Raw genomic sequence first — 16,206 nt, 5'->3', positions numbered from 1 at the left:
GCCTGTGACAGCTCTCTGCTACACAACTCCTCTCAATATCCTTATACTAAACACTAGTGGGAAAAAATAATCTGTGTGTCTCTTCCTGGAAATAACAGCCTAATATTCTGATGTTGAACTGGCTCCAACTATCTTCTACTTCTGTCCAACTATCAGAGCTCTGCCTTCTGGAATTCCAACTATCATATGACAACCTTTCACATTTTCACACAGGCCCTAAATCTTTTCTCGTTCATGGAATGATTATCAATTACATCACTTACCCTCTGCCAAAAGTTAAGTTCCTATGAGCTAGTACATCCATGTCTCTCCTAAAGCATCTCTATCTTGAACTTTTCCCTCCAGGCATGGTACAAGCAGGATATAGTTCATTGGTCATCACCATCTTTTTCTGCTCACTAACTTCCATAAACATTTTTAGCATTTTTGTCACACTATCAGCTTATACTAAGCTTGTGATCAATTAAGACATTCATGATCTTTTTTTTTCCATGTAATTCATGTCAAGTCTATAGTTACACAATAGATCTTTTAATCTTAATTCAGGTCTATGCATTATCTATATTACATTTATCTTTCAGATTTCAACTTTTTCACATCTTGCTTCTGTTATGCCTAATATAAGATATTCCTCTTAATTCAGGGTCAACTATGAATTCAAACATGTGTATTATTTATTCAAGTTACTGAATAATAACTTGAATTCTGAACAGAATATAATCTGAACACTGAACAGAATATAATCAACCCAATGACATGACACCAATTCCTCTCCAGTTCTCCTCTGCACTTCTTAGACACATTGGGATAAAGTAGTTAAAGCAACTGCAAGCCTACCCACATGATTAAAATGCAGTACTCTTTTTTCTGTTTGTTACAAAAAAAAAATGAAGAAAAATAACTGACCATGAATTATAGTCAGGCATTCTTATAAATAATACTTTAGTGTTCATTTCTAGTTTATTGGGGCCTGGATGAACAGGTGGATAGAGTATTTATTCACTTTTTAATACCTTTTAAGTTCCCCTACTTTAGTCAAATATAGCCATTCCCATCTTTTAATTTGTTCTGATGTAGCTATTAGAGCTACAGTGCCTTTTAGGAAGGAAATACAGTGAGGGCTATCTCACTAGGGATAACATGGAGGGACCCCACAATTCCTTACACAAAACTTTTGCCACCAGAGAATCTGTGAGGGACATTACATGAAAATAAATATGGCAAATCAAGAAAGAAATAAGCCTAAAGAAAGCCCATGAAAAGATTAAATCTGTCCATACCACAAATACCCAATATCAGATTTAACAGTCTATCAGCACCTCATATAAAACCTGGCAAAGGTTTAAGCCTCCTAAAATATCTTTTAGGGAACAAAATTAATATTTATATTATATCTAATGCCTGGTAATATATGTCACTTTGAAAGGTGAATAAAAAATAGAAAAGGGATTAGAATGGTAAACAGTCATCACTTTGTATAAGCAATTTAGGTAGACGAAATTCAATTTCCTGTAATTTCCTCAGAAAATAAAGACAAAACCACATTTTCCATTGGCTTAAGCCACTTTTTTTTACCCAAACTCATCAAGAAAGGAATAATTTAATTAAAAAATATCAGCTGTACTGATTGATACAGGAGCCCTTTGGTACTTTCCAGAAGAATAAGAATGATAAAAAGGAAGCATCACTTTGATATGAATTCGGGAACAAATATATAGAAAACACTTCAGGCTTGGTATACTTCCATTTTTCAAAATAGGATCTTCAATATAATCAGAAATTAAAATTAAAGCAGGCAGGTGACCCAAGATGGTGACTTAGGAAGACTCTGAACTCACTTTCTCCCACAAACACACTGAATCTATACTTATATATACAGCAATTCTTCCTGAAAAAGAACTGAGGGTTGATTGAACAACTTCTACACAACAAACGATAGAAGGACCAAACGAGAAGGGCAGCAGAGATGGAAAAAAGATAATGACAGGAACTCTGCCCCCACTGTGGCACCATCTACTAACATTCTACTAAACAATGAGTGGGGTCAACAAAAAAATCAGAGGAAATCAAAAAATATCTTGACATAAAAGAAAATGGAAACACAACTTCCCAAAATCTATGGGATTCAAGGCAGGTCCAAGATGGTGGAGCAGAAAGAGCCTGAATCCACCTGCTCCCACACAGACCCCAAATCTATACCTACACACAGAAAAATTCATACTGAGGAAAAAGTAGGCCTTAGTGAACACCTTCTGCACAATGAGAGATAAAAAGACCACAGATAAAAAGAAACAGAGAGATGGTAACAGAGAGAGCCCTACCCACAATGTGGTCCTGCAGAGCAGAGGAAGGGATATCAACGAGCTTCTGGAGCACAGATTCACCTGCCCTGGGGCACAGGGCAAAAAAAAGCCATGATAATTGAAAGAAGCTGCTTTTCAGAATGAAAACACTCACCAAACAGCAGGGAAACTGCTAGCACTCTCTCTAGGACCAATGGTGTTGGTAAGTGCCATTGTGTACATCCCCTTCAACATTGCCAGTGAGGGTGAACTACATCATTTACATTTTTCCTGCCCATTACTAGTACAGACAGTGTACTAGTGACTGCTATCATTTACATTTCTCCCACACAATGCTAGTGCATATGGCAGCAGAGTGAGCAATGTGGCTTATGTTCTCCATGCACATTGATACTGTTGATGGGACTAAAGCCAAGGCTCAAACACCGGATCCAGAGATCACAGTCCCTGTGCATACCCAAACACACTTTTCAGAGATCTGGCAGTCCCACCAAGGCAGCACTAATGAAACACTCACACAGATCACCCTACCCTTACATCACCAATCCCCAGCTGTACCATCTGTGCAGCCCCAGCCTGACGCCCAACTGAGAGACCCCCAGACTGTGCCTCTGAGACACTGGCTGCCCCACCAACATGGCCCCAGTTGGCACCCAACCAAGACACTCCAAGCCCATGCTGTGGGAGCATCAACACTGGGACACCAGCCCACACCCACCCACATCCAGACAGCCAATTAAAACTGAGAGTTATACACAGTCTGTTCAGGGGACATTCCTACACAAGGCCATACCAAGACTTGGTGAGGTAGCCTTTTCACCTAACCTATAGAAACAAATACAGAAAGTCAAACAATTTGAGGAAAAGAGGAATATGCTTAAAAACAAAACTAACAGGAATATGCATGACAAAACTTCAGAGAAAGTACTGAATGAAACAGCTAAATACTCTATCTGATAAAGAGTTTAAAGGATATTTATAAAGATGCTCAACACTTGAGAGAAGAGTGGATGAACTCAGTGAGAGCCTCAACAAAGAGATAGAAAATATAAAAGAGAACCAGAGATAAAGAATACAGTAAATGAAAAATACCCTAGAGGGAATCAACAGCAGATTAGAGGATTCAGAATAAAAGATCAATGATTTGGAAGACACAGTAATGGAAAGCACTCAAGGGAACAGCAAAAAGAAAAAATAATAAAAATAAATGAGGATAGGATATGAACAGACAATTCTCCAAAGAAGAAATTCAGATGGCTCCACATCACTAATTATCAGGGAAATGCAAATTAAAACCACAATGAGATAGCACCTCACACCAGTTAGGATGGCCAGCATAGAAAAGACTAAGAACATCAAATGCTGGTGAGAATGTGGAGAAAGGGGAACCCTCCTGCACTGCTGGTGGGAATGTAAACTAGTGCAGCCATTGTGGAAAGCAATATGGAGGTTCCTCAAAAAACTAAAAGTAGAAACACCATTTGACCCAGGAATTCCACTCCTAGAAATTTATCCAAAGAATACAAGTTCTCAGATTCAAAGACATATGCACCCCTATGTTTATTGCAGCACTATTTATAATAGCCAAGATATGAAAGCAACCCAAGTATCCATCAGTAGATGAATAAAGAAGATAGAGTAAATATAAACAATGGAATATTATTCAGCCATAAAAAGAAAAGAAATCCTTCCATTTGCAACAATATGGATGGAGCTAGAGGGTATTATGCTCAGTGAAATAAGCCAGACAGAGGAACACAAGTACCAAATTATTTCCCTCATTTTTGGAGTATAACAACAAAGTGAAACTGAAGGAACAAAACAGCAGCAGACTCACAAACTCCAAGAAGGGACTAGTGGTTACCAAAGGGGAGGGGTGGAGAAGGGCAGGTGGGGAGGGAGGGAGAAGGGGATTAAGGGATATTATGATTGGCACACATGGTATGGGGAAGACAGTATAGCACAAAGAAGACAAGTAGTGACTCTGTGGCTTCTTACTACACTGATGGACAGTGACTGCAATGGAGTATGGAGGGGGTACTCAATAATATAGGTGAATATAGTAACCACATTGTTTTTCACGTGAAACCTTCTTAAGAGTGTATATCAATAATACCTTAATAAAAAAATTGTAAGGAAAAACAATGAGGATAGGTTAAGGGAGCTCTAGAACAATATCAAACATCCAAACATTCTCATTATAGGAGTCCCAGAAGGAAAGAGAGAAAGGGGTAGAAAACTTATTTGAAAAAATAACAGGTGAAAACTTCCCAACCTAGGGAAGGAAGTAGACATCCAGGTCCAGGAATCACAGAGAGCCCCAAACAAGATGAACTCAAAGAAGTCCATACCAAAACATGTAATAATCAAAATGTCAAAGACAAAAGACAGAGAGAATCTTACAAGCAGTGAGAGAAAAGCAGCTAAGTTACAAGTGAAACCCCATAAGGCTATCAGCTGATTTTTCAGCAGAAACTCTGTACACCAACAGAGAGTGGAATTATGTATTCAAAGTGATGAAAGGGAAAAAAAAAAAACCAACAACCAAGAATAATCTACCCAGCAAGATTATCATTTAGAATTTAAGGAGAAATAAAGAGCTTTCCAGACAAACACAGGTTAAAGGTGTTCATTACCACTAAACCAGCCTTACAAGAAATGTTGCAGACACTTCTTTAAGAGGGAAAGAAAAGGCAATAACTAAAAGCAAAAAAAAAAAAAATGATTAAAAGAAAAATTTCACTGGTGAAAGCAAACAGGTAGAAAAGGTAATAGACCAATCACTTAAAAGCTAATACGAAGGTTTAATGATAAAAGTAACAAAATAAATGACTTCCAAAATTAGTTAAGGGAATCACTAATAAAAGGTTACCAAAGAAGGCATCATATACATGCCACATGGAAGAGAGTTAGTTAAAAATATAGCATTATTAGGATGCATTAGGCTATTATATATGTAAGATATCATATATAAACTACATGGTAACCCCAAAAAACAAAAACTTATCTACTAGATACACAAAAAATAAAGAGAAAAGAGTCCAATCATAACACTAAAGAAAGCCATCATGCACAAAGAAAGCAAGCAAGAGAAGGGTCACATAAGAACAACAAAAATATCCAGAAAACTTTGGCAGTAAGTAAATACCTATCAATACTTAAATATAAAGGAACTATATGCTCCAATCAAAAGACAGAGTGACTGAATGGAAAAAAAAAACAAGACTCATCTATATGATATCTACAAGAAACTCATTTCAGACCTAAAGACACATACAAAATAAAACTGAAGGGATGGAAAAAATTAATCTGTGCAAATAGAAATGAAAAAAGTGCTGGAGTAGCAGCACTTAGACAAAATTAATTTTAAAACAAGGACTGTAAAAAGAGACAAAAAGGACATTATATAATGATTAAGGGCTCAAACCAGCAAGAAGATACAACAATTGTAAATATCTATACACCCATCAGAAGCTAAATATATAAAGCAAATATTAACAGACATAAAGGGAGAAATTGACAGTAATACAATCATACTACAAGATTTCACCACTTACGCCAATGGATAGATCATCCAGACAGAAAATCAATAAGGCAACCATGGCTTGGAGTGACACATTAAACAAACAGACTTGATAGATATATACAGGATATTATAGCCAAAAACATAGTAGTATTCTTTTCAAGTACACATGGAACATTCTCCAGGACAGATCACATGTCAGGCCACAAAAGAACTCTTAATAAATTTAAGAAGACATAAATTATACCAAGCATCTTTTCTGGCAACAGTAGGAAACTGGAAATCAATGACAAGAAAAAAAATGGAAAAAACACAAGCGCATGGAAGCTAAACTGCATGCTACTAAACCACCAAAATGTCAATGAAGAAATCAAAGAGGAAATAAAAAAATAAATTGGAGAATAATGAAAATAGAAACACAGTTCAAAATGTTTGGGATGTAGCAAAAGCAGGTCTAAGAGGGAAATTTACAGCGTTTACAGGCTTACCTCAAGAAACAAAAAAAATCTCAAATGCACAATCTGACCCTACACTTAAATGAAATAGAAGAAGAAAAAATAAGTCCCCAAAATTAGTAGAATTAAGGAAATAATAAAGATCAGAGTGGAAATAAATGAAAAATAATCTAAAAAAAAAAACCCTCAAAAGATTAGTACAACTAAGAGCTAGCTTTTTGAAAAGATAAACCAGACTGATAAACTACTAGCTAAGCTAATGAAAAAACAAAGAGAGAGAGAGAGAGGTCTCAAATAAATAAAATCAGAAATAAAAGAGGAGAATTTAACAATGGGCACCACAGGAATACAAATGATTATGAGAAGTTACTCTGAAAAGTTACATGCCAACAAATGGGACAGAGGATGGAAGAAATAAATAAATTTCTAGAAATATGCAATCTCCCAAGACTGAACCAGTAGGAAATAAAAAATCTGAACAAACCAATTACTAGTAGAGAGATTGAACTGGTAATCAAAAAATTGCCAGAAAACAAAAGTTTTGATCAGATGGCTTACAGGAGAATTTTGCCAAACATTTAAAGAAGAGTTCATATTTCTCCTTCTCAAACTATTCCAAAAAAATTGAAAAGCAAGGAAAGCTTCCAAATTCATTCTATAAGAGGCCAATGTCACCTTGATACCAAAACCAAAGACACTACATTAAAATAAAATTGCAGATCAGTATCTCTGATGGACATAGATACAAAAATCCTCAATAAAATATTAGCAGACTGAATTCAAAATACATTAAAAGGATCATTCACCACAACCAAGTGGGATTTATTCCTACTATATTGCAACCAGTTCAATATCCAGAATAAAATCAATGTGATCTACCACATTAACAAAAGGAAGGATAAAAACCATGTGATAATCTCAATATATGCTGAAAAAGCATTTGAAAAATTTAGTATCCATTCACTATAAAAACTCTCAACAAAGTGGGTATAGAGGGAACATAGCCAACATAATAAAGGCCATATATGACAAACCCACAGCTAATACCATACTCAATGAAAAAACCTGAAAACCCTTCCTCTAAGATTAGGAATGAGACAAGAATGCCCACACTCAGCACTTTTGTTCAACATAGTACTGGAATTACTAGCCATAGCAATTAGACAAGAAAAATAAACAAAAGACATCTAAACTGGTGAGGAAGAAGTAAAACTGTCACTATTTGCAGGTAACATGATACTACAAATAGAAAATTCTAAAGACTCTACCACAAAACTATTAGAATTAATGAATGAATTTGGTAAAGTCACAGTATATAAAATCAATGTACAGAAATATGTTGCATTTCTATATACAAAAAATGAACTAACAAAAAGGGAAATTTAGAAAACAATCCTATTTACAATTGCATAAAAAATAATAAAATATTTGGAATAAATTTACTCAAAGAGGTGAAAGACCTGTACTCTGAGAACTAAAGGACATTAATGAAAGAAATTGAAAAAGACACAAAAAAATGGTAGCTATTCTTTGCTCATGGATAGGAAGACAAAATATTGTTAATATGGCCAGACTACCCAAGACAATCTACAGGTTCAATGCAATCCCTATCAAATACTAATGGTATTTTTCAAAGAACTAAGCAAATAATCCTAAAATTTGAATGGAACTGCCCATAACACAAAATATCCACAGCAATTTTGAGAAAAAAAAACAAAGCTGGGAGTATCATGTGCCCTAATTTCAAACTATTTGCCAAATTTACAGTAATCAAAACAGTATGGTACTCACACAAGAACAGATAACAGACCAATGGAACAGAACAGAGAGCCCAGAAATAAACCCACACCTATACAGTTAATTAACATATGACAAAGGAGGTAAGAACATACAATGGGGAAAAGACAGTCTCTTCAATAAATGGTGCTGGGAAAAACTGGACAGATACATGCAAAAGAATGAAACTGATCAATCTCTACACTATACACAAAAATAAACTTGAAATGGATTAAAGCACTAAACACTTGAAACCATAAAAATCCTAGAAGAAAACATAGGCAGTAAACTCCTGCTTATCAGCATTAGTAATTTTTTTTCTGGATATGTCTTCCCAGGCAAGGAAAACAAAAGCAAAAGTAAACAAGTGAGATTGCATAAAACTAAAAAGACTGCACAGCAAAGGAAATCATCAATAAACAAAAAGAAAAATACTATATGGTAGAGATTATTTGAAAATGTTATTTCCAATAATGATATTGGGGCTAATATCCAAAATATATAAAGAACACATGCAAACACCATAAAAAAATCCAAAGAAATCCAATTAAAAAAATGGGTAGAGGACATGATTAGACAAAGACCAAAGAAGACATATAGATGGTAAACAGACACAGAAAACATGCTCAACATCACTATTACCAGGGAATACAAATGAAAACCACAATGAGGTATTACCTCACACCAGTCAGAATGGCTTCTATTCAAAAGGCAAGAAATAACAAATGTTGGCAAGGATATGAAGAAAAGGAAACCCTCCTACACTGTTGGTAGAATTGCAAATTGGTGCAACTACTATTGAAAGCAGTCTGGAGGTTTCTCAAAATCTAAAAACAAATACTATATGACCTATCAATTCTACTTCTTGGAATTTACCTGAAGAAAGCAAAATCACTAATCTGAAAAGATATATGCATCCTATGTTATCACAGCATTATTTTACAATAGCCAAACTTTGGATGTAACCTAAATGTCCATCAATAGATGGGTGGATAAAGATGTGGTGTGTGTGTGTGTGTGTGTGTGTGTGTGTGTGTGTGTGTGTGTGTGTATTCACACACAATGGAAATGTACTCAGCCATAAAAAAGAATGAAATCTTACATTTGTGACAAGGATGGGACCTACAGGATACATGCTAAGTAAAAAAGTTAGACAAAGACAAATGTCATATGATTTCACTTATATGTGGAATCTAAAAAACAAAACAAAGAAAGAAAACAGATTCAGAGACACAGGGAACAAACTGGTGTTGACACAGAGGAGAAAGTGAAAGGATGGGTGTAATAGGGGAAGGGGGAAAACAATTAGTGAGAAAGTTTGAAATCTTGATCTGGGTGATGTATACATGTGTATACATGTGTCAAAACTCATCAAGCTGTGCACTAAGATTTGTGCATTTCATTGCATATACCTCAATTTAAAAAGAAAAGATTTTAAAAAGAGGTACAAACTTCCATTTATAAAATGTGTAAGTCCATTTGCTTTCTTACAGCACTAAACTAACTAAACTATGTTTTCTACCTTTATCTTGCATCTACCTACCACTTCAGGATTTTATTAAAAATAATAATAATAATAATAATAATAATAATAATAATAATAATAAGGGAGAAATGTGGGATCCACATATAAATCAAGTATAAAAATCAAACAAATATTCATATTTGACCTGATTGTTTATAGTTCATAATGCGTGATCAAAACCGAAAGTTTCTGTGACGACTGCTCTTGTACTGTTCACCATGTAAGAACTTATTCACTATGTAAGAATTTGTACACCATGTAAGAACTTGTTCACTGTGCTTCAGAAGATCCGAGACTGATGAGAATTAGGCTTGGGGTGGATTAATGATTGTGCATTAAATCCCCTGTACAGAATTTTATTGTTGTTAACTGTTAACAACCATTTGATCAATAAATATGAGAAATGCCCTCTCAAAAAAAAAGTAAATGTCAAGATGTACATTAATAGGAAAATGGTAAATAAAGTATGTTATATAAAAAAAAAATGTGTAAGTCATGGAATTCAATGTACAGCACAGAGAATACAGTCAATAATTTGTATGGTAAGAGATGGAACCAGACTTACTGTGGGGATCCTTTTGTAATGTATAAAAATATCAAATCACTAATAATGTATACCTGAAACTATATCAAGTATACTTCAATTACATAAAAAAGTAAAATTTTGAGGAATCCATTGGTGTGTGGTGAGGACATACATTTAAGAGATCTATCATTTTTTAATATTAATATTAATATGAGTGATGGGAAGGCCCCAATACAAAGAGTATTTTTTCATGAAAAAAAGATAGCATAACAAATGCAGGTCTATTACAAAGAGCAGTGTGGTACAAGGGAAGGAGCATGGATTTTAAATTGGTAAAGAATTTGGTGCTAGATTTGAGTTCTAGTCTTGTGGTATTTCCTTGTCTCTAAAATGGTGATAATAAAACATAACCCAGAGGGTTACTACAAAAAACAAACAAAATGATGCATGTAAAAAGCCATATACGGAGATTAAAGATAGCGGCGTGAGAGGAGAGACAGAGGCTTCCTCCTAAAACTGGATACAATTAGAAAATTTAATTGGCACAACTAATCCTGAGAGAGCAACAGGAAAGAAGACAGCATCAGATTGCATACACCTGGAGAAAAGAGCAGACCTCAGCGAACGGGGTAACGTACCAGAGCTGTGGCTTCGTGGGACCTGAGCCCCTCCCCCACCCCAGCTCACCGGCGGGAGGAAGACAAATGGAGCAGGGAGGGAGCGGAAGGCTTGGGACTGCTGAATACCTACCTCCGGAGTCCTGTGCTGGGAGCACAAACCTATATTTCATGGTGCTTTCATGAGACTCGTATGACTACCGGGTTGGAAAGTTAATACAGGCAGAGTTCCTGGGGATACTGGGATTCCGGCTGCTTGTGGAAAGCAGGGATTCATATCTGGCTGCTCTGGGACAAAAACTTATACCTGTGTGCCTGGCCCACTGGCTCAGGCAGTGAAGACAGGCACAACAGCCAGGAGGCGGGAACAGCTCTTTCCTACCCCCAGGCACCAGTACTGCTCCCCTGTGACCCCCGACATTGCTTCAGGGGATGAGCAGCTCCAGAATAGAGCTTCTGGACACTAGAGGACGCTATATACAAACATGAAACGCCAAAGGAACCTTGTCCAGAGTAAAATTGTTAATACAACTCCAGACAAAGATTTAAATGACATGGACCTCGTGACTCTTCCTAAAAGGGAGTTCAAAATAAAAATAATCAACATCCTAATGGAGTTACGGAAAGACATCCAAGAACTCAGGAATGAATTCAGGTCAGAGATCCAATCATTAAAGAACATGATGGAGGGTATTAAAAGCAGGTTGGATATGGTGGAGGAGACAATAAATGAAATAGAAACTAGAGAAGAGGCATACAAAGAAGCTGAGGCACAGAGAGAAAAAAGGATCTCTAAAAATGAAAGAATATTGAGAGAACTGTGTGACCAATCCAAGCAGAACAATATTCACATTATAAGGATACCAGAAGAAGAAGAGAGAGAGAAAGGGATAGAAAGTGTCTTTGAGGAGGTAGTTGCTGAAAACTTCCCCAATCTGGGGAAGGACATAGTCTGTCAGGCCATGGAGATCCACAGATTCCCCAACACAAGGGACCCAAGGAAGACAACAGCAAGACACATAGTAATTAAAATGGGAAAGATCAAGGATAAGGAGAGACTGTTAAAAGCAGCCAGAGGCAGAAATAAGATCACATACAAAGGAAAGCCCATCAGACTAACATCAGACTTCTCAGCAGAAACCTTACAGGCCAGAAGGGAGTGGCATGATGTATTAAATCCCATGAAGCAGAAGGGCCTGGAACCAAGATTACTTTATCCAGCAAGATTATCATTTAAATTTGAAGGAGGGATTAAACAATTTCCAGATAAGCAAAAGCTGAGAGAGTTTACCTCCCACAAACCATCTCTGCAGTCTATTTTGGAGGGACTGCTATAGATGAAAGTGTTTCTAGGGTTGGATAGCTGTCACCAGAGGTAGTAAAATCATGGTAGGGAGGGTGGAGCAGCTGATTGTGAGGCAAATGCAAAATTAAATTGACTAACCCCAAAGTCAATCAAGTGATAGACCAAAAGTACAGAATTTGATACCTAATATATAAAGAATGAAGGAGGAATAAAAAGGAGGAGAAATAGAAAAGAATCTTTAGATTGTGTTTGTAACAGCATACTAAGTGAGTTAAGTTAGACTCTTAGATAGTAAGGAAAGTAATCTGGAACCTTTGGTAACCACAAATCTAAAGCCTGAAATGGCAATAAATACATACCTATCAATAATCACCCTAAATGTAAATGGACTGAATGCACCAATCAAAAGACAGAGAGTCATTGAATAGATTAAAAAACAAGACCCATCTATATGCTGCTTACAAAAGACTCACCTCAAACCCAAAGACATGCACAGACTAAAAGTCAAGGGATGGAAAAAGATATTTCATGCAAACAATAGGGAGAAAAAAGCAGGTGTTGCAGTACTAGTATCAGACAAAATAGACTTCAAAATAAAGAAAGTAACAAGAGATAAAGAAGGACATTACATAATGATAAAGGGCTCAGTCCAACAAGAGGATGTAACCATTATAAATACATATGCACCCAACACAGGAGCACCAGCATATGTGAAACAAATACTAACAGAACTAAAGGAGGAAATAGACTGCAATGCATTCATTTTACGAGACTTCAACACACCATTCATTCCAAAGGACAGATCTACCAGACTGAACAGCACACTAGAACAGATGGACCTAATAGACATCTATAGAACTCTACACCCAAAAGCAACAGATACACATTCTTCTCAAGTGCACGTGGAACATTCTCCAGAATAGACCACATACTAGGCCACAAAAAGAGCCTCAGTAAATTCAAAAAGATTGAAATTCTACCAACCAACTTTTCAGACCACAAAGGTATAAAACTAGAAATAAATTGTACCAAGAAAGCAAAAAGTCTCACAAACACATGGAGGCTTAACAACACGCTTCTAAAAAAGCCATATACACCTGAGTATAATATTATATATTAACTATACTTCAATTTGAAAAAGACATATATATGGACAGTACATAGCATTAAATATTTCTTGCAGTAGATATTAAGTTCCTTAAACTAACCTTACCTTTGTTATGCTTCATACCTAGCACAGTCTCAGACTCACAGAAGACTTTGATAAATGTTTGGTGAGTAAATAAATGACCACTCAAAAAAAAATGACCACCACACACACAAAATTGACTGTTCTGATTACTTGCATAGTTGGGCAATATAAGTTTTATAATATGCAAATGTAGGCTTAAAAATTATTTATGCCAGAACAAAAATAACTAAGTCATGAGAACATAATATATAGCAAGGTAACTGTGTAGTTAATAATACTGGATATATATTTGGAAGTTGTTAGGAGAATATTTCTTAAAAGTTCTCATCAACATGAAAAAAATTATTTTTAACTATGGATGGTGGTGATGGATATATCAACTAGACTTATTGTGGTGATAATTTTTTTAAAGTTTATGTTAAAATATAAAAGAAAAATCAAATATAGCATCTTACTATGCTGATGGACACTGACTGTAATGGGATATATGGTGGGGACTTGATAATAGGGGGAATGTAGTAACCACAATATTACTCATGTGAAATCTGAGCATAAGAGTGTACACCAATGATTAATTTAAATGAATAAATAAATAAGTAAAATACAAATAAACCAAGTGTGTATGTATAAATGTATAAATGTTTACATAAAATATCCATACATATATGTGTATTATTTAACATTTCAAATATATTGTGCAAACAGCAAATATAAGGGAACTATGATTTTTTTCTAGTGGGGTCTATCATAATCAAAGCATCTACAATTCAGTGAAGTAAAAAACATATTCCTTCTTAGGTTGATTATCTGACTTACAGTGTACACTGTGGTGTGTTGCTAGTACGGCCAAATATTTGTAACACATGAGTACCCTTTAGCAAACCTTCCAGAATTCAGTTTGAATTTTATTTACAGTAGTAAAAATCTTCTATCAAATGTAAAAATCTTATTATCAAATCACTGTGACAATTTTGGAGGAGGGGACATACTGATTTTATAAATAAAAACTCTATGAAGATAATTGAAGGGAAGGTGAATTACCTGGGTTTGTAGAGGCAGTAATACAGGTGTTTTGTTTTAACTTTTTTGGCCTGAATGAATATCCTCATCCAAGGGTTAAAATAGAGAACAGATGTGTAGGCTCTGAATGACCATCTCTCTGGAAAACTAGAATAGAAAATATGAAAGTGTGCACTTAGAAGATACAAGAACAACATATCTTTGAGAAGGAAAAAAGATTATCAGAGTACTGTTTGCAATTTCAGGAACTTTTCTTCTAAACCTAAGGACAGCAAACAGCAGCACATCTTGCAATACTATATACACACTTAATTAAGCAGGTGTCTAAATGCAAAGGCCACTTTGGTTAGAAATGAACTTTTGTTGGCAACTAACTGATTCGAAGTAGACTGACATCGAAATGGAACATAAACTTTTCGTTCAAACTATTAACCCAGAAGGACAAAACCAAGTGAAATAAACACTTCCTCCCATGCTCAAACATAAAAACAATCTAGGCCCACATGAATAAAATACATTTCCATTGAATTACTGTAAACAAAGAAACACAATAAAAATATTTCATTTGCTTTGAAAACTGTGAACAAGAAACATAGAACTTCATTTTTTAAGTGCAGTCAGTATGCATAGTTAGCTGAGGGGAGGAATCTGATGACATTATAAGTGAAAAAGAGGAGTGAAGAGAAAAAATAAAGGATGGGAAGACCATAAAACAGAAACAGAAACAATATACACAGTCTATGAAGAAAACCACCTTTGTGAAACTTAACATTATTGGGAAATCACTGTTTTGCTGTTTACTAACAACTCCAGAAATCTCCTATATTCAAATCCATTTATGAATTATAAATCCTCCCCAATTAGACAATCAGGATAAGAAACAAACTCATCATACTTAAGAAGTTAGCATTCATCTACCGGGTCCCAGAAGAGGCTACCATGAAGGGCTACAAGGCCAAAGAGAGAGTAGGGAGCAGTAAACCCATCATGCTTTTACACCCTACCTCAGTCCAGAGGGAGACAAAGATAGAAGGGAAATATAAAGTGTGTTTAAGGGAGACTGTGCAACAGGGTCACACATCACTGCTGGTTATTCAGTAGAAAAAGTGCAGAACTACAAGGGATTTACAAAAAGGAAGAAGCAGCCCATAAAAAAAACGAAGATTAGAAAGGGAAAAGATGGCAGTGTGAGAGGTGAGACAGAGACCTCCTCCTAAAACCACATATAATATGAAAATATAATTTAATACAACTAATCCTGAAAGAGCAACAGGGAAGAAGGCTGCACCAGACTGCATACACCTGGAGAAAAGAGCAGACCTCACAGAACAGGGTAATGTACCAAAGCTGGGACCCAGGGGGGTCCAAGCCCTTTCCCCATCCCAGCTCACCAGTGGAAGAGAAACAGAGCCGGGAGTGAGTGGAGGCCTGGGACTGCTTTACACCTAACCCTGGAGATCCACTCTGGGAGCATGAAACTACATTGCATGGTGCTCTGATGATTTAGTGCAGTTGGAAAGCTAAGATAGGTGGAATACCTGGAGAGAGGGAGATTCCAGCTGCTAGTAGAAAATAGGGATTCATATCTAGTTGATCTGGGTGGGTAGTCTGAGAGACTTTAAAAGTGAGAGGGCTGCCAAAGGGGCAAAGATTGCACAGAGCTTTCTAATCAGGAGAAAGGACAGGTAGACAGAATTGTCTGGGTGCACTCTGCCCAGCAGGTTGGGAGCTTAAACAATCTTCAGGTGCTCCATCCCTCTGGCTGGCAACACAGCTCCAAGGCCCCCCACCGTGATACACAGCCTGTTGTGTCTTCTTCCCAACTAGCCTGCACCTGGCTCAGGCTCACAAACCGGCAACCCCTGCTCTGGCATCAGGCCAGCCAGAGGGAAGCCCTACCTATGGCAGCTACAAACACAAAGCATAGAGGCTTACACCTGTGTGTTCAGCCCATTGGTTCTGG

The 16,206-nt window shown here is 36.3% G+C and overlaps 1 protein-coding gene across 1 annotated transcript in view; it reads right to left on the bottom strand.

Moving 5' to 3' along the window:
• Nucleotides 1-16,206, bottom strand: part of MORC1 (MORC family CW-type zinc finger 1) — a 157,934-nt gene that overhangs the window by 96,489 nt on the left and 45,239 nt on the right. The window contains exon 9 of the mRNA XM_073230415.1: nt 14,265-14,390. Coding sequence (XP_073086516.1) covers nt 14,265-14,390 — 126 coding nt within the window. The remainder of the gene's footprint in view (nt 1-14,264; nt 14,391-16,206) is intronic.

Source organism: Manis javanica, chromosome 3 (assembly GCF_040802235.1).
Source record: "Manis javanica isolate MJ-LG chromosome 3, MJ_LKY, whole genome shotgun sequence".
Lineage (NCBI taxonomy): Eukaryota > Metazoa > Chordata > Mammalia > Pholidota > Manidae > Manis > Manis javanica.
Note: the sequence above shows the minus strand (reverse complement) of the source record. Positions and strands in the feature narration are given on the sequence as shown.